Source organism: Opisthorchis viverrini (genome assembly GCF_000715545.1).
Source record: "Opisthorchis viverrini unplaced genomic scaffold opera_v5_11, whole genome shotgun sequence".
Lineage (NCBI taxonomy): Eukaryota > Metazoa > Platyhelminthes > Trematoda > Opisthorchiida > Opisthorchiidae > Opisthorchis > Opisthorchis viverrini.
Genome location: NW_008751667.1, coordinates 1442535 through 1469182, shown reverse-complemented (window position 1 = coordinate 1469182; position 26648 = coordinate 1442535). Strand labels below are relative to the sequence as shown.

The 26648-nt window shown below is 44.4% G+C and overlaps 3 protein-coding genes across 3 annotated transcripts in view; 2 read left to right on the top strand and 1 right to left on the bottom strand.

Annotated features, from left to right (window-relative positions):
- Nucleotides 1–532: 532 nt before the first annotated feature.
- On the top strand, nt 533–16260 carry T265_12706 (hypothetical protein; the record flags this gene model as incomplete). The annotated part of the gene is made up of 4 exons (XM_009165056.1): nt 533–649; nt 5915–6019; nt 11223–11398; nt 16030–16260. The coding sequence occupies 4 exons, from the start codon at nt 544–546 to the stop codon at nt 16126–16128; spliced, it is 486 nt and encodes a 161-aa protein (XP_009163320.1).
- T265_01058 (hypothetical protein) lies at nt 12217–20691 on the bottom strand (the record flags this gene model as incomplete). The annotated part of the gene is made up of 5 exons (XM_009165001.1): nt 12217–12355; nt 12578–12670; nt 12695–12775; nt 17664–17833; nt 20581–20691. 5 exons carry the CDS (start codon nt 20689–20691, stop codon nt 12217–12219), a joined length of 594 nt encoding a protein of 197 aa, XP_009163265.1.
- A 4352-nt stretch (nt 20692–25043) lies between these two features.
- The window catches only part of T265_01057 (hypothetical protein), a gene marked incomplete at both ends in the record, with an annotated part of 5154 nt that continues 3549 nt past the window's right edge, over nt 25044–26648 (top strand). Inside the window, one exon of the mRNA XM_009165000.1 lies at nt 25044–25093. Within this exon, the coding sequence (XP_009163264.1) occupies nt 25044–25093 (50 nt within the window). The remainder of the gene's footprint in view (nt 25094–26648) is intronic.

The following is a 26648-nucleotide window of genomic DNA, read 5'->3' as shown; positions in this document are numbered from 1 at the left end:
GTCCGTCTCACAATCACGCGTCAACATCGTGACATGAATACGACAATGTCAACTCCCATTGCATGACCTTTTCAGGGACGCTAGGTGATTTCACATTATTGTTTTCATGTTCCACTCATTCAAACGATATATATATATATAGCGGAGTTTGGGGCTGACGAATTGGCGCGATTTCAGAATTCACGGAGGACTGAAGTACTACAGTTTTTTACTGTGATGCAGAATGATCAGAACGCTCGTGTGTGCCAGGACGTTTTAGTATATGCACTGATCAAAACGAAATCTCTGTCTATTTTACTCTCACTAGGGGAGCTGGTGATGAACCAGACTGATTTACCCTGTCAAGGTATTCAACTTCCTCATTTTGTCCCTAGTAAACACGTCTGGAATGCAAACGAGAATCGATGCAGCACAACAGCGATCTTTAAGCACACAAAATACCGATTGGTTCGAGTGGAGCATTCCGAGAAATGTGTGTAAGCCGATAAATTCAACAGCTATGCTTCTAAGAATACCAAAGACAAAGGAGCACCTCCAGTTAGGATGCAAGGCATCATCAACTTTGCAACGGTCGTTCTTTCTATTTCATCCCAACACGTAACAGGAAAAGAATGCTGGAAACCCAACGAGCTGTTCTACACTGAATGCTGTAAGTTGTATTTTGATTGGAGTATTTTATTTCTCGGTCATTTTATTACTCAGAATACCGGATCGATCGAGTCCTATGTGGAAGCACCCGCAACACTAGAACCATGAGCCTGACAGATATATCACTCATCCTCATCAGTGCGGTCCAACCTATTATAACACCTGAAAAACAGATAAAACGGGTCAGGAGGGAACCTCACAAAGGCGTACAGAATGTGTCCTGTTAATCTGAGTTACTTAAACTTGTCAACAAGGAATAATAGACTTGCGTCTAAGTATCTCAGCTGAGAGGGGGGGTCTTTTCATTCGCGTCACCTAACTTCACAACTCTAAACTCCTTACATCCCTATGATCAGTATTTCATTCTTCAGTCAGAAAATAGACAACTAAATAACGAGGCATATTTTTTCAATTCATTTGGTTGTACATAGTGCACTTCACAGCACACGCGGCCAAGCTGGTCCGCTTTCGTGGCGGGTAGGCGAACAACCCAGTCACACGTCCAGTCAACATACAACGCGCACGTGAGCAAATCAATCGGACACGCACCCAATCAGCCATCAAGTCCCACGCCAGATCGATGGTGGAACGACGAACAGACACGCACATGCGCAAACTCTGACACACCGAAGCAGCTACTGCACTACGCAACGCAGGAAGGGAGCAAATGAACTAGACTTACTCTAAATACCTTTGCGAAGCCCAGATGAAAGTTTTGAACTATTTTTGGAGCATCGAACCTATAACCAGGCACGTCAGTAGGATTGGCATGGCTGACCAAATCCAAGAGTATGTTTACTGCGCGTGAAACTGCACACAACTTGAGTGGAAGTCACCGTAGTTAAAGGACTTTTGTTTTACTTGGCCTGTTCGTAGGATTGCCGAAAACTTCAACGAAGAGACTGGACCTTACCGTGGTGTAGCGGTTTGCGCACCTCAGCCACCCATTGAACTATACTGAGAGGTATCCCCGCGACACTCAAACAGTCTCTCATAAGAGGTTGGTCAATGGCTAGAAATCTGACGGACATAGTCTCTTTGTTCTTCAGGTTGAGAGTTGGAACATGTGGTGACTTGTTCGGTAGAAATGGTTCCATTGCAATCCTCGCCAAACACCGCTGCCTTGCGGTCAGGCCGCTTTGGTTGGGGACATTAATCGTCTTGCTGTCTGGATGTGGGCACCCTGACAGTATCCCAGCCCACGTAAAACTACGATATCTACGTCTAGCAATAAACTCATCACTAACAATTTCGTCTTTCATGGAGCCCAACAATCTCATGACCTTTCAGCAACCCCATGAGTAGTGTGTTACCTGAAGGTAATGTACAGTGAAATCTCNTACTTAAACTTGTCAACAAGGAATAATAGACTTGCGTCTAAGTATCTCAGCTGAGAGGGGGGGTCTTTTCATTCGCGTCACCTAACTTCACAACTCTAAACTCCTTACATCCCTATGATCAGTATTTCATTCTTCAGTCAGAAAATAGACAACTAAATAACGAGGCATATTTTTTCAATTCATTTGGTTGTACATAGTGCACTTCACAGCACACGCGGCCAAGCTGGTCCGCTTTCGTGGCGGGTAGGCGAACAACCCAGTCACACGTCCAGTCAACATACAACGCGCACGTGAGCAAATCAATCGGACACGCACCCAATCAGCCATGCAAGTCACACGTCAGATCGATGGTGGAACGACGAACGGACACGCACACGCGCAAACTCTGACACACCGAAGCAGCTACTGCACTACGCAACGCAGGAAGGGAGCAAATGAACTAGACTTACTCTAAATACCTTTGCGAAGCCCAGATGAAAGTTTTGAACTATTTTTGGAGCATCGAACCTATAACCAGGCACGTCAGTAGGATTGGCATGGCTGACCAAATCCAAGAGTATGTTTACTGCGCGTGAAACTGCACACAACTTGAGTGGAAGTCACCGTAGTTAAAGGACTTTTGTTTTACTTGGCCTGTTCGTAGGATTGCCGAAAACTTCAACGAAGAGACTGGACCTTACCGTGGTGTAGCGGTTTGCGCACCTCAGCCACCCATTGAACTATACTGAGAGGTATCCCCGCGACACTCAAACAGTCTCTCATAAGAGGTTGGTCAATGGCTAGAAATCTGACGGACATAGTCTCTTTGTTCTTCAGGTTGAGAGTTGGAACATGTGGTGACTTGTTCGGTAGAAATGGTTCCATTGCAATCCTCGCCAAACACCGCTGCCTTGCGGTCAGGCCGCTTTGGTTGGGGACATTAATCGTCTTGCTGTCTGGATGTGGGCACCCTGACAGTATCCCAGCCCACGTAAAACTACGATATCTACGTCTAGCAATAAACTCATCACTAACAATTTCGTCTTTCATGGAGCCCAACAATCTCATGACCTTTCAGCAACCCCATGAGTAGTGTGTTACCTGAAGGTAATGTACAGTGAAATCTCCGATGGCGTACCAAATGAAATACGAGGCGCAGAACATCCATTTGAAGGAAAGCGCAGTCGATAGGTGCGGCTTAATCTCTCGTTAATAGTAGGGTAGTCTATATCCTGTGAGGCTTCAGGTGACACCTGATAATCACAAATGGATTGTTTTCATCCACCTTGTTTAAAGGTCCGGCTATGTTGCCACACTTTCATGTGGTGGTCTCCCTGTCTTACCCACACGAAACCCCGCCAATAATCCCTCAGGAACCCACTACTTTGGAATGTTTCGAATGATCAACTAACTCGGATCATCCTCACGATACCAGACAGCCTCTAAATCTGTGCTGTGGCCCACGTGAGGCACTTATGAGTTTCGGCGGTCGGGTTTAGGCTCGCTCTTCCTATTTGGTACGTCTGACTGAGTCGCCAATCTGCTGTTCCCACTCCAGTGCCTGGTTCCAGAAAAAGAACTCATCGGCAAGGAACACAACAGCTTTATTGCAGCAAGTGAGTGCGTTCGAGTGAGCAAGTTACAACGGTTTCGCGCTATTGAAAGGGTACTTTCTGACATTGATCCTTTCTAACATTGATCCATGCTGTCTGATAGGCGTTTAGTGAACATCCATAAACATCGATTGTGCTTCTATGAAATACCTGAACGCTGATCATATCCGGTGGCGCTTCTGTGGCGTGCCCGAACACTCATCGGCTTTTGCTGAATTCATTGAATGATTGACTGACTTGAATGCTTGCCGGCTTCCCATTTCAGAATCTCACTAGATTCCTGACGTTCTGGGGTTGCTTTCAGAAATCTAACCTTCCTGACACTATTGACTGCCGGCCTCTCTCTACGGTTGTTGTCTCAACAACAGAGACATTGAGGAACTACAGTCGCTCGCACGCCAATCAACTCACTCCCAACTAAGTCTCTAGTTTATGTTACTCTTCAACTGCACATAGGACTCCTCATGTCTTAATTTCTACGATATTCTTGCTATGATAATATATTCTCTTGTGAAGAACCAATCACAAAGTTGCTGAAAGCGGGAGTACTTGAATGACCGGTGTGCTGATGGCCCGCAACCTGCTAACCATCGGAGAATGGAGGGAGGGAAGACGGACCATGGCATCAGTCACATGTATGAACACGTGACATGGCGTGGCTCATGTGAACAAAACAGTGCAAATGATACATCTGATGTTGGAGAGTCTGCGGATATCAACAAAGGTGAAGACACAAAATCCGCCCACCACCAAGTATGCTCCACTCGCGTTCCCAGTAAGATAAATCAATAACCCCAATGAGCTGTTCCCCGCATCCAAACAAGTTCACTGAGGCTGGGTTCAGTAGTTTTACATAAATTTCAATACTCCGAACCATAATATCGATGAACATACAGATTATTCAGTACTCAGTACTTATGCCCACCGGTGTGGTGGGAAATCCACTTTTGGTATCGTCAACTGGTTTACCCTTCTTGTTGTTTTATAATGTGTAACGTCAATCATAGCCTCACTTTCGAATGGAATAAAGATAATGTACACTTCCCGAGAGACTCAAAGAATGAGCAAAAGATTAAAAAACCTAGCCGGTTAGCAGATGTTTTCGATAATAGCAGGTGGCCTGGCACAAATGGGTTCATATCTGGTTTCAGTGAGATCTTATCGTAAATTTCCAGTGACTTTGAGCTTACAAATCGGACCTTTTTGAGCAGACTGATTCTACATATACTTGGTACGCAATACTGAACAAATGCGTCCACGTTCTTCCCCTGATCCAATCTGAATGTACTCTAGATGGCCTCAGTGAAGATGTAAAGCTGACTTGGTGATGACTAACTATCCGACCCTTGTGAGTTCATAACTGCCTGATATGGTATTCCTATCTGGACGTTTGACCTCAAGCCAGGTTTTTGAACGGTTTATTTTAACTACTTGTTAACAAGTAAGTAAGCAACAAAATCGGTAGGAAGCGACGAGGGGAGATTACCACCAGTCAAGCCCCCAGTGTGTTTGAGTTGCGTTCCATCACATTTTACTTGGATTTTGGAACAGATTTATTGGAAAGAAATGATACAGTCTTTCAATTCCTTCCCAGAAAGAGCGCTTTAAAAACCCTAATGTTCCTTTTGAAAGCCTAAAGTTGTCACTAGGATCTGGGTTTTATTCACGCTTAAGAAACAGCGCGCCCAGAAATGGCCAAGGAGACCAATATGGTACAAAACATAGTTTGCCTCATGAAAGTGGTTCATGACACCCACATACCGATTAATCCTTTATCAAGAAAGAAATGGCCTTTAAAACACCTGTGCTCGCTCCCGGAAAACAAGAAATGTTTACGAATACTGCCACAAAACAGCTATCAAGATCCTATGCAGATGAAGTGAGTTGGCTAGACCCTAAAGGCTCCGCTAATCTGTCCCACATAGATAAGTTTTCCACGTCGTCTGTTGAATCTCCTGCTGGCACAAATCTTATTGGCGAAGGAGTGTATATCACCAATTGCATGTAATTTGGATTCATGTAGGGCATAAAGTTGGTAAAAATTCAGGAACTGAACCCACCTGATGACCCTCGGGAGGGCTGAAATCGTTCAAGGCTTTTACACTTTTTCAGGCATTTCAACAACGCTATAAGTAGCGTCTTAGCCTGAAGACTTTTGTTTAATTTGCGTGGAGAAAGTTGTACTAAATTGCTAGAAATACTCCTCTACGGCTAAAATTTGCTCTGTCAGACGGGAATTCATCCATGTTCGTGCAAAATAACCCTATCATTTTTAAATTCCTGTTCATATTGATTTTCTCGTTTAAAAAACATCACATGTTTCTTCATAATCAGCCAATACACACGTGGTCAGAGCGGTGGCACTGAACAGCTGCATCGAATCTCCCTGCGAGCTGAAAGCGAATCGTTCTGCAACCCTAATGATTACATTTCAACCTAGTGAGTAAAAACCCTTTCCTTAAATGTCATGTTTCGTATGCCTTACTTCTCCGTGTAGTTTTCACGTTGGCTTTCTGAGAGATGTCGCCCATCGATCCCGACCTGCTGTCCGACATAGGTCTGCTGTGTATCAGTTATGTGCCTTGCTTTCAGGCAAATAACTTTGTTCCTATGCAGGCTTTCAACTGAGTTTTACATGCAAGGTGTCAAAGGTCGAACAGACTGTCACGACCACAAACCTACTCCGCAAGACAGACAGACAGACAGACAGACAGACAGACAGACAGACAGACAGACAGACAGACAGACAGACAGACAGACAGACAGACAGACAGACAGACAGACAGACAGACAGACAGACAGACAGACAGACAGACAGACAGACAGACAGACAGACAGACAGACAGACAGACAGACAGACAGACAGACAGACAGACAGACAGACAGACAGACAGACAGACAGACAGACAGACAGACAGACAGACAGACAGACAGACAGACAGACAGACAGACAGACAGACAGACAGACAGACAGACAGACAGACAGACAGACAGACAGACAGACAGACAGACAGACAGACAGACAGACAGACAGACAGACAGACAGACAGACAGACAGACAGACAGACAGACAGACAGACAGACAGACAGACAGACAGACAGACAGACAGACAGACAGACAGACAGACAGACAGACAGACAGACAGACAGACAGACAGACAGACAGACAGACAGACAGACAGACAGGCAGGCAGGCAGGCAGGCAGGCAGGCAGACAGACAGACAGATAGATAGACAAACAGATAGATAGACAGACAGACAGACAGACTGCAGTTCTGCTTGTTTCTCAGGCGTTTACTAGTCCGATACTCCTGCTCCCTATAGCCATTTGTTGACATTCCACCAAGTCCCTTTTTACTGCCGAAGTTCTCCTGCAGCTCATAGTATTTGAGGGAAATTCTTGAAAACTCGTTTCAAGAAAGTGAATGACCCCGTTGAAAATCTTTAGTCTTGTCTAGTGATCAACTCAGACCACTCCTATCGAATGCCAGAATGGATTGTCTGATTGGTCATCGATCCGCGCAGACAACAAACAACCCACGGGCTCGAAATTCTCGAAAACCAGACGTTTGTCGAACATGTAGAATAGGACTCCATGAGATTACTTCGTTCTTGTCCGGGCTTATCAGATGGTCGTAGAGGAATCCGTCACGGCTATCTTCGGTTAGCCATTCCGTGTTGCTTTCCACAGGACGACTTGCTTACTGATAGGTTTGTAGGGCTTTGAAGTTCTGGTCACATGGCTGATTGATTTATTGATTTGTCGGAGTGAATCAACGAGTCCTCAGCACGAGTTGATAACGAATAGGATTCCTTATTCAAATCAGGTTACGTTCTCACGAAGATGTTGCCTTCCATTGCTATGTACCGTTTTTCTGGTATACGAATATATATGGACATATGTAAGGCATACAAACTGATCGGCGCAGCAAACCAAATTCGATCAATTCTTCAAATACAGAGGAAAAGTGAAAATTTGGCTTAACATGGGACGCAGCTGTGAAAACAAAAGCACCACCTTGAAGGTTGGTGAAACCTCGACAGTACTGCTCTGCTTTCATTCTTCCACTTCGGGTTCATCAAATAGCTGCATTCCCGGGAGTTTCCGTCATTTACACACAGATGTGTCTGGGCCAAAACTGGGGTTCATCAAATAGCTGCATTCCCCGGAGTTTCCGTCATTTACACACAGATGTGTCTGAGGACGGCCAAAACTGGTTATGAGTACTCGGTAGATAGATGAAAGCTAAACAATCGGGACGGACTGATCTGGTGGACCGCATCAAACCAGTGAATGATGATGATGCTTTTCACGTAATTGTGCAGCGGATCGATAGACGTCTCGTAATTCTTAGAAGAAGGCGAATTCTTTCGAACTATGTGGTTTGATGAAGATGCGAACAAAAACAAACATATGACCACTGAGTGCTCGTGGACGGCGCTTTATCCGCGAGAAACGTAATGACAGAGTGACCACTGCCAGGCTCTCTCCCCAAGTTTGATGCCATAACGGCCTGCTTCAGGCTAGCGGTCCGGCTATGTGTCACTGTTTCTGATTTGTACTGGCAGTTGAAAGTATATGAGTTCTTTGGCAACTGTTGAACCCGTATCTTCCGCTACTGGATGCGAATGATTTCAGTTGGACGGCTTTGAGTAAACAATTGCCGCTGAATCGTCCCTGGCTACTTCAAGAGCGGTGTCTACAATGTCATTTTTAAAGAAAGACCGGACCAGATATCTTATGAGATTGTACTGTAATCCGTACCCACGAAGCTGAGAAACTTGTCGCCAGGATACCTATGTTTCAATGCACATCAATCTTGAGTTGATCTGTCCAGCTATCTTGTCAGATTAAAGTCAATAAACTTGATCTATGGCCCGACACCTTTTCCCCGATAAAAAGATAGAGCCAGGTGAACACTGTTAAAGGCGTAACACACTACTCATTAGATTGCTGAAAACTCTTCGACAGGTTACCCCTGATTTTGCCCTCCTTGAGGTTCATCAATTACGCACAGTCCCCGAGTTCCACTAAACCATATGTTCTACGTCTGGTCCAACAAAATACTTCTTAGCTGTTCGTGGAGCTAGAGGTGTGTGATTGAACTCGACTGTGGTAAGAGGTCGATCACAGTTGACGATTGTGGCTAACACATTAAGCATTGTGTCATGAGTCACCGATCATTTAGTGATAGTGACGTCAGGGGACTGGTGAGTATTCATCCTGTTAGTGAAGCTAATCCACAGTGAAAAACCAGAAGGCACCGTACTGCTGTTTCATCCGTATTGGTAAACCGTGCGCATCTCAGGAAAGTATGAGATTCTTCAAACTGGCAAGACGAGATCCCTCAGAAGAAGGATACTTTCACAGGATGAGTGAAACTCCAATCTGAGAACTCGTCACCCAAGGAGACAGTTCATAAGTGACCCAGTGAGTGAAGGATGAGTGGTGCTACCCAAGGAAGAGCTAACCATTCGACTGCTCACAGTCACGTGTTTGCAACCTCCTGAGGTTCTGCGACATTCGCAATGCTGATGACTCTCAATAAGGATAAAACGGCTTCACAGTGCCTCTCAAATTTTAGGCATAGATTGGCTCTCTTTACAAGGTTAACAAACGATACTTGAGCGTTCAAGGTAAACTGGCGGAAATAGCCTACTGTTTGATTGCTGACAAAGCCTGCATCATAGATGGATGTGACTTGGAACATCTAAAGTCTGGAGATAGTTCGAATGTACATGTTATGAAGTCTGCGAATGTCCCGCCTAGGTGAGGAAAATGTAAGGTCTGATAAACCTTGAACTAATAAATACCCCATCATGTCAACAGGCTTCTGCATATATAGGTATGTAGGTAGGTAACAGTAGACTTTTGTGGCAATTATCCCGGAAACCGCATTGGTCTTTATTTTATTCACAAGAAGAAACATGTCAATACTATCTACGAATGGCCTACAACTGTGCTTTTACTTCCACGTTTAACTTTACTCTACTTTTGTTGCGAAACTTCTTTGAGCAGGATCACGTCAGTCGTTCGATTAGCCAGTGTTTCGTCTCCAGTAACATTTGGTGACGAAGATACCGAGCAATTTTTACGCAAAGTGATCGGTGGGCTTCCACGGTTTACCAAACCCTTCTCAATTGGTTCCAAACTTTTTTCAGACAGTCTTTAGTTGCCCAATCGGCTCTATATTCCAAATGCTTTCAGGCGTGACAGGACCCACATGGATAAAAAAACAAGCCGGGATTTTACGTTGGTGCTCGGTAGTCAATGCTTTGCTTGGACAAAATATGTGAACTTGTAAGAGTTCAGAGAACTGGTTGACACTATCTAACAGCCAATTTGGAATTTTTTATTTCCCGCAGAGCCTTTCGATAAAAACGTTGAATTTTATGACCCTAACAGACGCACGGATATTACAGGCCCCTTCCCCGGATATTCCCTCAGAATGACGTATGCTACTGATGGAATTAGTCAGTAGTTTACTCGTCGTTAATAAATCTGTTCTGGGAGAAAGATCATTTGATTGTGCATGACTGTTAGTGTGCCTTGAGAAGAAGATAAAAAGGGTTGTTATACCTTAGGAAGAAGAATTTTATTCTCAACTTACCACAAGGTATAGACGTGATAAACTACTTATAAGGTTAGTGAAAACTCCTTGACAGTCTACCACCGCTTTCCCTCTTGTTGTGGCTCATTAGGTAGGCACAGTCCCCAAGTTTCCGTCAACCTTATGTTCTACTGGAACCCAAATTGGACTGCTTTCAAGAAATGCACTCATTTGCAAATCAGTTTGGTGACTCAACTGAATCACTCGCTTACGATATTCTATAACTGAATGTGCTGCACACAGACCGCCTCATGTTTCAGTTGGCACGATATTCGGGATATCTCAATATATTTTCATAAAGAAAACTACTCACAGGGTTGCTGAAAACTCTTCGACAACTAATGTACTACTCATAAGGTTGGTGAAAATCCATCCACAGCCCCCGACCGGTTTCGTCCATCTTAAGGCTCATCAGGTAGCTGCAGTCCCCGAGTTTCTGTCAACCTTATGTTCGACTTGAAAATAAATTGCACGAAATTAGCGAGATACACTCATTTGTAAACCAATTCGTTTTGCGGGAGATTCACCTGGAACCCAGCTGAATCTCCCGTTTACGATGTTCCTAAGCAACCATATGAGTGGTGTAGTACATCTATGCAAATTATTGCGGTATCTCAAATATCGTACCAACTGAAACATGAGGCGGTTCTGCACATTCANGTATCTCAAATAGCATACCAACTGAAACATGAGGCGGTTCAGCACATTCAATCACTTGTAAACTTCATAACCGGGAGATTTAGCTGGGTTCCAGGTGAGTCCCTCGCAAAACCAAATTCGTTTGCAAACGAGTCTATTTTGCCTATTGCAACGTACTTTGCTGACCTTCGAACATAGTGGATATCATGAAAACATCAGATTCGGTTTCTATCAAAGTTTCTCTTGTGGTGCAGAGTAGTGTATCTATTGTGAGGCACATTTGGTTTTTATTTGTCTAGGATAACCCCTGATTGTATTGTCAATGTTGCCATGTACGTAACCTTAATAAAGTCACGCCCATACTACAAACTTACTACGACGTTTATCTGAAGGAACAAAAATCACTCAGCTGATTCCTGAACTGCATCTCTACGTGAACTTCTTTCTTCGACCAACGTTCAATCCAAAGTCATCCAAAAGCTTTTCGGAATCAATGGACGGAACTTTTCCGTTGGAGCCTGGACGGTTCTACACCTACACTTTCTCTGAGGTGATGCCTGCTAGGACGGTGAGTTCTAAGGAATTCGCTTTCCTTTGACCCTTTCCAAGCGGAATTCTGTGATTTAATTCGCTTCTCACTGTACACTCTCGAGGGTAGTTTGGCCTTATTCCAAGCCTTCTTCAATCACCTAAGCGTCGGAAATTTCACCCTGAAAACTTAAAAATGATTGAGAGCTGTTTATTCTTCAGTCACAGAGCAGTCCACATCACGTGGTCACGTGTTGACTGGCTCCTTGAGTGACGGCGTTTCAGAACTGTGGTTCACTCGTCTTGCGTCTTCACCGTAAGCTACTTAAAAGTTGCTGGTGGCGAAGGGAATACTGCAAATTTCGATTTCGTGTAGCAATTGAGACTGGAAGACACATCCTTTGTGTAGATCCGCGAGGTTCCACAAAAAATAAAAAGCTATACAAGCGAAGGGAATACTGCAAATTTCGATTTCGTGTAGCAATTGAGACTGGAAGACACATCCTTTGTGTAGATCCGCGAGGTTCCACAAAAAATAAAACAGCTATACAAGGCTTCTCAACGTTTTTTGCATAGACTGACTTTACTTCCGGAGGGGGGAGAACAGCGACTGAAATGCGTTTGGTATTCCGGACAAAGCACAGTATTTCTATAAACAGGCGGGGACTACCCTCACTAGACTCGATCAAACGGATGTTGACCACCAATTTCTACACAAGATGTTGTGCAGGTCATCCTTTATGAGGTCCCCCAAGTCCAAACTAGTTCAACTGACAAGATCCTTATTCAAACATTGTGACAATGGTTTCATGGTGACTTCACACCAAAGAGAGAAAGCAATGAACTCGAGCTTCGCTCTTATTTGAGGCCATCCCTGGCTGTGACGAGGTTTGAAATCCGGTCATCTGAAATTCTATGCGAGCTTGTTGCCAACACTGCGCCCGCGCGCGCTGGATGCACCTGAATGTTTACGTCCGAACAGGTGAACGAGTTCGCCCTTGAGTGAGTAAGCTAAAAGCCCGACGTCAGGACAAGGGCCGATTGTTCAAACGAGAGTCATGTGAGTGTGCTTGTTACACTGGTGCCCTCTGTCACCGTTCCTCCATAACTTCGTACCGATGTGAAGCGTCCTTAGGAATGCACATCTATTGTAGCTAGCAAAGTGGTCTATCTTGATCACGTGATAGCTGCACACAGATTTAGGAAGTATGAAAATTACCCGACGGTCATGCTCGGATAGCTGGTGTAACAGTGGATGCTACTGATGAAGCAAGCGAGTAGTATGTGGTTTTCTGACAACTCAGCCACGCGTCTATTGAAGAGTGAGATTTATTACAGAATTTGTGGAATCGCTTTGTAGCATTCGTTTACATTTGAGTGATAGTCAATGAGTATCCAGGAAAGTTCAGAAAGACGCCTTCGAAAAGAAGACGGATATTGTTTGTATAAACAAGATGCATATGAGAATTTTGCTTCCCTGTCCGATAGTCTACGACTGTTCAGTTGGTGTGTTCCAATAGATAGCTCCACACCGAATGGCTTCTTACTTCCACTGGTAGAACAGGACAGACGCAATCGATGTGTGCACGGTTTTCACAAAACAGATTGACGCCAACAGCCCATTAATATGGGGGTGGGCTGGCGCCTCAGGGTCGAGTTCATCGGACACTAGAATAAGCAGTGTGAGCAGCTGCGTTGCAATGTGGCTACTGCCTGAGTACGGACAGTGGGGAACAGATGTCTCAAACGCGATGAAATATCCATGCCCTGTTACTGCAGAAGGTACAACCGAAACAATTGAGTAACTACTTTTCTGAACAGGAAGCTCCTAGTGGTAGTTCCGAAGGAGATCACGAGACAAGAGCGAGAACTGCGGTAGGTTTCAAACACCCTCGTGCGTGTTTTCAAAACGCCGTTGATGTGACTAGTGACCAGGTGGCGTAGATTTTTGCACTGTTAGTGCCATCGGGTTATGTGACTTCTATCAAGGTAAGAACTCAGCGTTCTGAAGGTATCCGTCTTATGCCTGTTGACTAAAAGTGTACCCTGTTTATCTTCATTCCATTTGGAATACAAAGTGTTTTCACCAAAATAGTTGTAACGATTTCATCAGGAGAAATCACTTCTCTTCGTCGAGTGGGTGCCAGATTTCATCAGTTTATCATGTTTTTCATAGATTTTGAACTTCAATTTACTAATTCATCCAAAGTAATATATCACCTGGTAGACGTTTTTTAAGCCCCTAACTACGCACTAGATTTTATTTCGGTATTTTTCAAGGTCACGTACATCCTATCGGATTGATTATTCCCACCGATGTTCCCTTCGTGGCTCTTGTGTTAATAGAACTAACAATTTCATTCCCTAACTGATTCGAGATTTGCATGCGCTATGGGGATCATGACAACGGAGGAGCTAGGATTCACACGGCGCTAACTTTGCGAGCTTTCTGTTGACAATTTTTCAGCGTCAAGTCAACTCCAAGGGCAAACTAGTATTGTGTTAAGCCTTTACAGTAGTTGTTAAAACGATGGTAAAAATGACCAAATTGTCTGTGAGGAGGAGAAGGAAATTTATTACATCTGCTGATGTGAGTAGTGCCTGAGAAGATAAACGGAATTCGTATCGAGGTGTATCCAAGGTTTCACTTTCTAGAATAGTCTGTACGCCGGGTTTGATGCTCTTGGCAACAGTGTGTTTGCATACAACAAACGACGTGGAAAGGGAACATTTGAACAGACTGTGGCAGGATTAGTTGAATGGGTTAGGTTAGACAACTAAGTGACATAAAGCATTACTACTAACTCTTTCAAGCTATAAGTGGTTCTATCAAGAAAATATGCTGCGATATCTCAAGTATCGTTCCTAATAAGATGTGAAGCGGTCTTTGCGAAGCACATTTAGATGGAAAACATCACAGGCAAGATGCTGAGTTGAAATTCAGTCAAAAACAAGATAGTTTGCAAATGAGCGTATTTCACTAATGTTTATTTATACAGTTCATGTTTAACCCAAAAGTGTGGGTTCCTCGTTTCGAGAAAAAATCAATCTATCTATGCACAACGATATCGCGAATTGGTCCTGACTGACACCTCTCCATTTAACCAGCCTTGAACCAGCCAGGGGGCGAGTGAGAGGCTTGATGGTCCCTTATTTTATCCAGTGACTTGTTCAGCCTCCTGACAAGCACAACCTCAAAATTAGACGAATAGCTGGTGTTCATGAATGCGTTTTTATTCAATAGTAAGCCCGTTTGCTGTAATTTTGCCGCTATAGCCCGACACGATTGAGTGAATGAATGTTCCATTGAATGTGTGGTGACCTGGATTCTGGCTTCCGGGTGGACCATCATGGTTCCTGTGCCTCCATGTAGTTGGGGGAATGAACAAACGAACCCGATCAATTGCAGTAGCTTTCTGAGACTACCCTGATACGCACACAACTCATCGCACGATGGCTTATCCTATGGCGTCATAGAAATTTGATTTGTGACTGATGCGGGTGACTGGGGCACATGGAGCGAATATTTTTGGGTTCATTTTTTTACTCAAACGTGAAAAGGCTTGTTGTTGGGCCCATTATTCTTCCTAGAGAAGAGCAGTCGAGATTCCGGGAATGGGTTCGAACCACGAACCTTCCGGCTAGTAAGCTCTGATCACTGAGCTATCTCGAGCCTTTTGATCTCCATCATCTGAGCCCACTCCTAGTGATAAGCCCATCCTGTCTTTTCATCCTCTCATGTTATTCACTCGAATTTACCTGATACCTCGTTTTTTCGATAGAATCACACAGGGAGCTTGTTAAAAGCTGCTACACCTTGCAAAAATCTTGTTCACAAGAAGAAGCCCAGCCATCCGACTCGATAAACAATTTTGCAACGTGTTAATGGTACATACTATAGGGCTTATAAGTTTTGCTTATGCAGATGCGTCCATACTAAACATTTTTCTATCATCCTCTGTGGGAACGGACTACTCAACGGGAAGAAATGGAACAGCTTTCTTGACCTCTTCGTTAGGAGCCATCCTTAGCCTTAGCACGTAAGCGATGATGCACTTTTAGATCTAGAAATTTAATGAATATCATAGTAGTTTCATTACGTGCATCAGTCGATCGGCCTGCTACACGGCTTAGTTCCTAAAAGAGCTGCGCCACCTAAATGTCGGTTTGTTGCAAGGCTAGGCAATTCGGTATCAAGTTCGCATGCACTTTGGCAGTATCAGACAAAATCAGCCATTCCGAACGAAGATCACGTGACACGGTGACGTGCATCTGTCACTTCTGTAATATTCGGTTGTTCGGATCAGTTGCACTGTGCAGGCGAATTCACTGAAATCTCACAACAATTTCATTCCTAGAGAGCCTGGCCTGTAATAACTAGCTAAGTCAATGAACTGTTCACTGGGCTCACGTGACTTTAGTTTAAAAAGTACGTCTCGCCAGGATTGACGAGGTTATGTAGGTGGACAGATGGTGGTCAGATTTCCGCACAGGGGTTCCACCTACTTTCATGTGCATACCAGCGACTGTGATTTGCCAATGTGCCATAAATCTTTAGCTATCACAGCAAATCTTCGTGATTAAAATCAAGCTACTACAAAACTCACGAGTAGCATTTATCCTTTGTTAAGTGTATCGTTTCACAATAGTCTGTTTTCACTCCCAACACAGGGATCAGTCACCGCGACCTGGAGGATGTACGACCAAAATTCCAACAGTGCGGTATGCGTGGAATTCCCTGTTGTGGTGGTAGATCCAGAAGACGAATGATACGTAACGGGATACGCACTGGACAGATTTTTACCGCGTCTCTTGTTTTCACACGTTCCACTCACCCTGTGTTATCACCTCATTGTGATCTCCGTAAGCCATCGGTAATATATCCCATATGTGTTATCAAATCACTTCTACTTCCCACAGTCTAAATGGTCATGGAAGCTCTTTTCTACGTTCATCGGGTAGAAGTTCCCGGTTCGGCGAGAAAAACGATGGTATTGGGTAAAAGACGACTCTGGTTACGGAGTAGAACTGCTATTTGATGATAGGTTTCGAGAAATCCCTCTTTTTAATGAATGTTCTCAGATCAGCATGTTGCATGCGTTTCACGGGATACCCACTTTTGAGAGTGAATTGTCTTTGAATCTTCATCTTGGTAAATATCTTACAGCAGGAGTATTTTAACGCTGCAGTCTGTTCAGCTAAATCTCCAGGTTGTGAACTAAATTGACATTCTTCCTCCCAATATGATATCGATTTGACTAGTCCAGAAACTATCCTAACATTTCAATACAATAAGTTCCTGGCATTGCGAACCAACTGCTTGTTTTCAGCTTACATAGATTCCTACCCTTTCGCTCACATAAAGACCTCCACTGGAGCTCTGAATTCTATTTTATCAGAGGAAACCGTGGGCTTCACCACAACAATCACTAAGAAGCCCCGATTCGTTTTCACAGGGCACAGGTATGGCTGTGAGAAGCCATAAGTCGCACCCATTCTCCCTGCACTATTGATCACCATTAGTTGGTACATTCATGCCCAGCCTCGGTCACGTGGTCATATCAGCCACGTGGCCTTATTCAGTGTATGCAGCAGGGTGAATAAGCGACTACCAGTGTCCCCCATCTCTCTTCGTCATCAGCTAGTCACTCCCCCATGTCCCATCTGAAAATCACCGTTTATAGGGTTCAGCTATATGCACATCATCAGAAGCCCAAGGAACTGATCAAATGTATGATGTATAAGAATGTTTCTATTAGATTCTTTTCACGCTTTACTGGGGGGTTTTCCCTCATGGGTGCATGGCAACGAAGCACCATCATCCAATGCAGGTGTATTGCAATCGACGATGGGAAGAGTATGCCTCAAGTTTCTAACCTCCTGAAAGGTGCATGGGTCAAAATACCCATAAGTTGCCCCCCTGAAATATGTACTGAAAACCAAGCTTCTGCATTGAACGTCGAAGATATTTAAGGGAGGACTTTGGAAATTAGGAGGCACGCAATTCGGAAACTGATCCTCTTTTGTGGCTTTAGCGCTGCTCAGAAATGGCCTGCAGGCAGAATGAACACCATGTGAGCATGCCACTATTTGTAGATACTGTTCACGATCAAGGGAGTAACCGCAGTTACCCTCAGCAACCGGGAGACGGATTAGTTGCAGCACATTGTTCAGTATAAGGAGCTGTCACGCCAAATCTGACTGCCAGCTCATCATTATTGATGTGGGTAGATTGGAGGCTATCGACAAAATCGAAAAGTCAGTCACGTGTCAATTTGTTGATCAACTGTAATCCGATCAACCACCAGTCAGTCACGTGACTTATCACCAACTGATAACACGTGTTCACCAAAATGCTTAAGTAGTTGGACAAGTTGTAAGTTGGATAGGCAGTATGGTTCACGATGGGACAATGATGTGAACAATCTGGAACCCTCTGGTGGAATTCTGGCACAAGGTTCTCTATTGTATCGGCCTACACAGATTGTGGTAGACACTTGAGTGGATCAAATACACACATAATACCCTAAGCCATGAATTTCATATCCTGGCGTTTGCTGCGAAGATATTTTGTACCACGGGGACAGTGAGAATGCTCTATGTTTGGGGGTGATCTTTCAACAGGTATCGGTTTGAAAGTGGAATGGTCGCCGTCCGAAGGTGGGCTGACTACCGTTGACCGGCTATCGTGGACATTTGTAACCAACTGACAGTTGTGTTCGTTCATCACAAGGCCGATTCGAATTGTCGTGCCCATGACTTCAAGCTGAGCGTTTTACATGAAACTGTCATCATGCATCTCCACCTACCGCAGTGGATCCGTGTGCGTGTAAACAAAATTTTGCTGCTATCGAATACCCTCATTTATCACTAAGCGCTTTAGGGCCGGCAGCCGGTTTTTCCGTAGTTAGTGCTTTGATAAATCGCATACATTTGCAATGTATCTCCGTATGTCGCAAATCAGTGAACAGTAGCTGGTTGTCCCGGTGCTGGTGAGTTGACAACAAACCGACTACGGTATGACGATGAACAGTGTTCACATGCCTCTCGTTTTGGCACCGTGAATTACCCAAACACAAACAAGGTGCTGTGATGTTGCGAATAACGCCCCCATTCCTGTCCAACTCGATAAGGTCATTGAGTGACAAACCCACGACAAGCCAAATTCTAGGGCACTGTGGCATGTGCTCTCGTACTTGGACATGCATAGAATTTCAACTCCTCACATAAGAATCGCTAGAATAGATGTAAGCAGAATCACGAAGCATAAAGTATGAAGTTATGGGGTCTCTAGGCAGCCAGTAACCGCCAGTGGGTGGGTGTACAGAGGCCAGCCGTCCCTAATAACCGAACATCACATCATTTGGACGGTTGGGGCACTGCAGGACACAGACCAAAAAAGGCGTGCTCTGATTGGTCAGAATTCCAGCCAATCCGGATCGAACATCTTTGACTCGGCGCTTCTCGCCCCCCTCACGGAGATTCTAGCACGACCTTGTGGAGCACTCTGTAATTACCTGGTAAATACAGATGTAATGCTCCTCCTTTTGTCTCCAAAAAGGGCTGTGTAGATCTACCGTGCCTTTTGACGTGCCACAGTGGGCGGAGTATGAAGCCAAGTGACCGATACAGAGTTGCACTACCGTTCAGCAAGTCACAACAGTGGGACACCATTTTAGGACGAAGTGATGAAATTCTCAAGAGAATACTCTTTCTTCCGAGGGCTGGAACACTTGGCCACGCCCTAGGTGCTTTCATGTATTCTTCAGGGGAACGGCCTCCATTCAAAGAGTCCGTCTTGAACGTGATGGTATAGGGCGTCTTTCACCGATGTCTTAGATACATTTTCAATAATCTTGTTTCAACTTTTCACTCATTGAATGCAGACAGTTCGAAGTGATGAGTTGAGCTAAGAGGTGATAGCTGAGGAATTTGAGAACGAAAAACAATCCGCAACTTCTTCTACCAAGGGAATGGACATCACTGACTTTCGAACTTCGCTGTGCTTCCCATGTCAGTCTCGAATTTTCACAGGTATGTTACTAATCAGGTGTTCGAATTCCGTTGACATAGTTCCATCTTTTTACTCAGCCGTGGACGGAAGGAAATATTAGATGGCCCTTTCAAGGAGGATCACTGTGGTGTTTTTTTTCCAAAAACGTTTGGAAACTTCTGCTGTGGTGCAAAGAGACTACGAGTGAAAGGAAAGCCTTCGATGCGGGGTTGTTCATTAGAAGACACCAACCGAACAGTTTCAGACTATTGGACAGGGAAGCATCTTGTTTACACAACTGAATGTACATCTCCTACTTGAACGCGTTTTCCGGAACTTTCCTGGATATTCATTGACTGTTGCTCAAGTGCAGGCAAACTCGACTCCACAAATTCGGTAACAGATCTCACTTTTCAAGAGACGCGAAGCGGATTTACAAGAAAACATACTACTCGCATGCCCCATCAGTAATATTCACCGTTGCGCGAGTAGTCGTGGCCCTACCGGATTTATTCATTTAGGAAATTTTGGCGAAATTTTGCATCCTGGCATATTTTATTTGTGCTACACAAGGACCACCTCACGTTTCAGCTGAAATACGGTACTCGAGCTATTATAGTATTTTCACAGAGGAACAGTGCTCAATAGTTTCAAGTTTTTAAAAGCCTTTCGACAGCCCATCTTAGACATCATCAGATTGGCGCGGTCTGGGAGTTTTCCTCAACCTTAGATTTTACTTGAACTCAAACTGGAACGGGTTTCAACGTTTCGCCTTCGACACAAAAGCTTCCTCAGGCCAAATGAGTAAGTAAGTAGGTTGACTGTGTTTTAAGGCAGTCAGGGAAACAATCCGTGAGATTTCTTATGACTAGTCGACTTGATCAATCCTGGATGTTCGGTCTGATGTTCCTGTGTGTTGGTCAGTGGGGATGACTGGCCAATTGTCCCGGCACCTTTTGACGAACACAGGTGAACGATATGTGTGGACAACCCCAGGAGGGATATTCCATTAGGGTGTCCAAGACGGGAAAATCAAGGCCGCAAAAACCCGGGTTCAGCATGATGACAACTCTCCTAACCAATCTATCGTAAATATTAGTCATCCTCACCAAACAAAAAACAGAAACATCAGACTGATCCAGCACGAATCAAGTCAACTAGGCTTAGGAAATCTCACCGATTGGTTGCCTGACTGCCTTAAAATCCAATAAAATTACCAACTTCCTCACTTGGCCTGACGAAGCTTTCTGAGTCAAAAGCGAGACGTTGCCCAGCAATAAATCCACCGATTGTTTACCAAACCTCTCTCGAACGATGATTGCCCAATCGGTTGCAAACATTTTCCAATTGATAGTATCAAGCCCAATAAAGAGGGGGATCGGTAGTCACCTAAATTTGGTGGACGTAATCCGCAAAGCCATCTGTGTGAGTAGACGCCTGCGGTATGCATCTCGAGACTCCCGGCCTTTCGTACCAAACATTCAGTTGCACTGCTAAATCCGCTGGACCAACAGAGGATGGGAACCTGCAGTGCGAAGAAACTAATGACAAAGATCTATTAGTAATAAAATTTTAGGTTACTGACCTTTTGCTAGTAGTGAGATGAATCCTCGTCAAAACCAGTTCCAAAGAAGGTGAGGAAACTAAGTTGTATCCCGTTTCTCCACTCGCACCATGGTGTTTGTAATGAACGTTTTTTCTTACCACATTCTGAATATGAGTAGAAAGAGACTCGGTACTGGTGTTGTTTGTGGGGGGGGGGGTAAACATCGGAAACTCGTAAAAGTCCAAGAGCCAACCATGAGTTCAGCTAGCGAACAGAGCGATCATGAATGAACCAAGCAAACACTTGTCTCTGAGGATGACAGTGCCAGTGTTTTCGGAACCGGGAGACAACATAAAAATGACTGATAGCTCAAATGCAACTTTGAGAGAATCAACCGCAGAGATCGTGTTATCAGGTGATTGCCTGAGGCGAGTAGCGTAAACACTAAGGAGGAGCTGGTGGCTGCTTGGGGTGTTGGTCTGCACAACAGCGCTGACGGCCGCGGTTTACGAGAGTTGGTCACTTCGCCTCTCTCGAATCGATGGCTCGTATTCCCAGAACGAGTGTTTCCACGGCTATTTATCCGCAACTGACTGCAAGTCCGCAAGTCTGACTGCAGACAAAGTATGACCTGCAGAAGAAAGCGGGGGAGGTATTCCGTCCATAGTCACGCCACTCTCGTTTGACCAATCATCCTCCTGTTCTGGCGTAATTGTCTCGGTGAGTCCACTCCAAAGGGAAGCACTGGACTCGGGTTTCGCCGTGCCGGGATTTGAACGCCGGACATCCGATATGCGAGGCGAGTGTGTAACCACTACTCCACCAACGCACGACGGATGCATCTGAATTTTCACATCTGAACAGGCGAACATGTTCACACTTGAGGGGTGTGATTGGTGTGCCTGACCCAGCGTCCTTGCTCGGTTTCTAAGATCATGTTGGTGCCTACATGGCCCTTCCCACGCTTGGTTTATTACACTAAAGTACAAGGCAGTTAAGGGACTGGCGCTGATAGTATATTTGAGTGCTGCGGAGTTCGTAGATTGTCCGTAAGCTGTTCTCGCTCTCCGGCTGCTGTTCACAATGCTGTTTTGTTTGAATAAATGGGCACGTTTGTCCGGAAACGTAGCATCATTCATGTAGGACAGTATCACTGTTAACCAGTCGGATACAGCACCGACCCGACTGAACTGGGAGAGGCGCGATTTTCAGTTTGATCAGCACGTACAGATGCGAACAAAATTCGTAAAAGAAAATACGTTGGAAACGTGGACGATTGGCAGACGAACAAAATTTGGTGAACGAGAAATCTGCAAGCAGGGAGCGTCATCGATTCAATCTCCATTTCTTCGGATCCACTAACTACCCATAACTTGTATCAGATAACCAAGGTTGACGACACTCGATAGCTACATACTACTAATGTAGTGTGACACGAGGAATTTTGTTACCACGCAAATGATTTCTAGAAATTCTCCCTAACCGAATGCACACAAAACTGTCTAGATAAGCAAAGATCGAAGACTCGTGTAGTGAAAAACACAAAAATGTCACACGTCTTGTTTTCAACTAGTTATTAAGTAGTCACATGACGGGTTTGTATGCCCGGTCGGTTAGTATTCTTAGTCATTTGTAAGTGGCATTTGGTTTGGACAGATTGGCCGTGACATAGGTATACTTTGGGCCTGGTAGTTCGCGGAGAGATGACAGTAACACATGTTTTCCGTGTAGTCTAACGAGGTAAATGTCAGAGGTTTGGGATATCAGAGCAATTTGTTTTAGTGTGTTCTTCCCCCACCGGGACAGATTTTAGATGGATATCTGAAGATACGGTTGCGTCAGTTGAACAATAACTTTTCTTCGGTAAGTTTTGTGTTTTTCGCTTAAAGTTCTGGGCCGACAGTAGTCACTGTCCGCTGTATTCGAATTTGGTAAGTTTTGGAAAAAAAACACAAAGAAATTAGCAAAATGCGGACAGCTTTTGCGTAGAATGCTGTCCCCAGAGGGTGAAATTCTACGCCATTCATTTTTTTTATTCAATTTAAGGAAGATGTAATTCATATGCAAAATGCTACGTCCCCAAAAAGCGCCCTAAATAGGAACGCATTCTTAAGGAAAGAGCGAAGTGGACGAGCTCCGAAATGATTATTCCTGGAGGCAGTTCGTTAATCCGGAGTAGAGTGCTCTCAAGAGAGGAGGGATTTCTCGTTCAAGTCACAGGGCGAAGGAATCACTATTGAATTCTCCAGTAAATATATTTTGAACTTCTGTACTATACATAGATCAATTTATAGTCAGTTGGGAAGTTTGTGCAGGTGTACTTTCGCAGGACTTTGGAAATGAAGACAACCAAGTCTCGCACATCCGCTCAACAACAAAGTCCTTGACAAACCAACTCTCTGGCTTTGGTATATCGGACTACAAAACACGGGTTTTCTTCTCCTGGTTTCCTGATACTAGTGTCTAGATTGCTGACCAGCAAAATATTGGTTGCTTGGACCGCACCACCCACAACCTGCCCAGATCAACAAACAAACCGACGGCCAGTCGCTACTTCAACCCTAAAGGGATTTCATCTTGTGGGTGAACTAATCTGGGCTGAAAAGACGGGAAGAATTGCGCGACTGTTTCATTTTTATGGGGAATCATTTCACGGAATATCAGGGAGTTTCGAGTCCTCACAATCATCTGACCAGTAGCTTGAACAATCAATCGTTCAGCCACTAACTGCCGATCAGCAGTGTGTTGAGCGCAGGATACTGCGCAACTCATCGTTCAACATGGTCACGTGTTGACTGTCACCTCGAGTGACATGTGTTCAAAGTACTAACCAGGGGGCTCACGGATTCGCAACTCTGAGTTTCGCGAAATATGAACTGAGGATGAACCGCCTGCCTAGTGCCTCTCAGCTTTTCAGCATAGATTGGCTTCATTCACAGCAGGAAGTCTACTGGTGTAACACTGGATACTACTGATGGGGGCATGCGAGTAGTATGTTTTCTCGTAAATCCGCTTCGCGGCTTTCGAAAAGTGAGATCTATTACGGAGTTTGTGGAGTCGCATTTGCTTGGATTTGAGCAACAGTTAATGAATATCCAGGAAAGTTCCAGAAGACACGTTCAAGGAGAAGATGGGTATTCAGATTTTGTAAACAAGATGCATATGAGAGTTTTGCTTCCTTGTTCAATAGTCTGTAACTGTTCAGTTGGCATCTAATAAATAGCTCCGCAGCGAAGGCCCTCTTCCTTCCACTGGTAATTGGTTTGTTCGCCGATCTGAACAGTTTGATGGCAAGCGTTTACTCACTAATCGAGGTAACCTAATCAGTGTAGAGTTGTGCGTAACAGATACCGCAAATTGCCTTTGCGCACCTTCATAGATGATACAGCAGCCATGTTGAACCGAAAACCATTCGGATGGGACTGGATTCTCCAAAATCGAACCGTTCCGAGAGAACAAACCCAAAGAAGTGCGGCGTTCTGGGTCTCGAATCATCTGATTTTCTACTAAGGAGGGAATTTCACACAGTGGAGTTGACGTACGCTACCAACCCATACGAGTAATCAACTTTGGATTCGTATCGCCCTTGGAGCAACGGACCCTTTCCTGTCCTGGAGCAACGAATCCACATCAAACGGGTGAATCCTCACCGACTATCAAAGTGGATACGGACATCCATCCTAATCAGGTAACCACAATACAGCACTGTTTTTTGGAACAACTCACCGCGAAATCATGTTCAGTGCCACATCACTCTCGCTTTGAACAGCCGTCCTCCTGTCCTGGCACAATTATTCATGTGAATCCACACCAAAGGGGGAGGAAGCACTGGACTCGAGTTTCGCTCTTGTTAGAGCTCATCAGTAGTGCATATCCAATGGCTATGCCGGGGTTTGAACTCCGGACATCTGACATGCGAGGCGAACGTGTTACTACTATTCCAACAGCGCGCGTTGGACGGATATGAATTCTCACATCTGAACGGGCGAACGTGTTCTCAGTTGAGCGATGTGATTAGTATGCCCGACACACCATCGATACGACGACCTAGTAACTGTCCTGGTTGTGACGATGTGCACTGCTGATGAGCTCTAACAAGAGCGAAACTCGAGTCCAGTGCTTCCTCCCCCTTTGGTGTGGATTCACATGAATAATTGCGCCAGGACAGGAGGACGACTGTTCAAAACGAGAGTGATGTGAGACTGAACAATAAACCTCCGCCTCCCGCAAACCCCCCACATTCATCAAAGTATCAACGGGTTAGAGCACGGACTGAAGCAGCGCACGATGTTTATTGGGTTTCTTATCACCACGGTCATTCGCCTTCATATCATGTTTCTCCATAACAGATCTTCTTCATGCTTATTTTTGTATGCAACCTAGGTGACACAACAGCCAAGCACCTGTAACGATATCGACGGTTTGCGTTGTGCAGGTCCACCATTCTGAGTATGAATACGACTCAGTCAAGGATATCCAGCGGTTATTCATCGAATTTAAAGTATTGAGTCCAGGCGAAAGGAGAATATTAATTCGCTTACTCAGAAAAGCTGTCCTGGGTATCCAGATACCACTGCAGTTACATCGCTCTAATGGAGAAGATTCAGGCTACCCTGTGCATACTACTTGCAAAGCAAGCGAGTAGTGTATGATCAAGTGTCAAATCTCTGTCCTTATGGGATCACTTTGTAATGCCTGTATATTATTGTTTCATATTCAAAGAACGTTCAGGAAATTTCACGAAGACGCTTAATAATGCTCAAACATTAAAAATAAATAAGAGGATGAAGAACTTTACTGCAGAGTTATTTTTTGTCTTTTGACACTTGACCAAAAACTACTCGCACGTTTCCTCAGTAGTATACGCAAGTGCCGTCAAGGATATAATCTGATAGCCCCAAATATACACAGTAGTTCTTATCCAAAGGACACGGTAAGATATCGCACAGTATGGGGCTTGGCACAATCGATCAGACACATCCGAACTCTATTTAATGTCCCTCATAGTCCTTACTTTAGAATCATATGCTGTCTGACTCCACAAGGTCACAGAAGGCATCTATTGATCTCGCCAAATTTTCGTGAAGACGCGCAACTCATTTCCATCCACATTTCGGTGGTACGAGGCCTGAGTGCATTTCGGAACCATGATTCCGATAAACACGTCCCATGAGTACTGTGCTCTTGTAATTTACTTCTCGAGAAACTTGTGTAAGTGAATATGCTTCGGGTAGAAAGGGCACTAACGTACATGGTGAAGTTAAACAATACGTTCTAAAAACTCTCTAGCTGTATCAGTAAGACAACGAAAAGATCTTTGCGTTTCTAATTTAGACTTCCATCTGAAGCTAAACCATTGATGTGAGACTTCCTCGAATTTGACTTGTGATGAATATATGAGTTCAAACTTCCCCTTTTTGGAGGGAACGAATACGTAACTATACAATGTGACTCATTCAGCAAGATTTCCACGAAGCGAAAATATGGATAGTCCATGTCGAACAAAGTGGCTGTAACTCATCGACTTTCATGTGTGTATCGACAAAAAATTACGTAAGCCGTTCGCGCAATAGCTGTCACGTGATAGCCTCAGATAACTAGTCACATGCTCGTACATCGTTAATAAGTCGGATAGCTTACATAAAAAGTGTCTGTTTCCTGATTGAAGTTCATCTTCAAGCGCAAATCTGAAATTTACAAGCAATCAAAAATAGGGTGATTATTGGCGCATCTTTTGCGTGTGAGGCGATA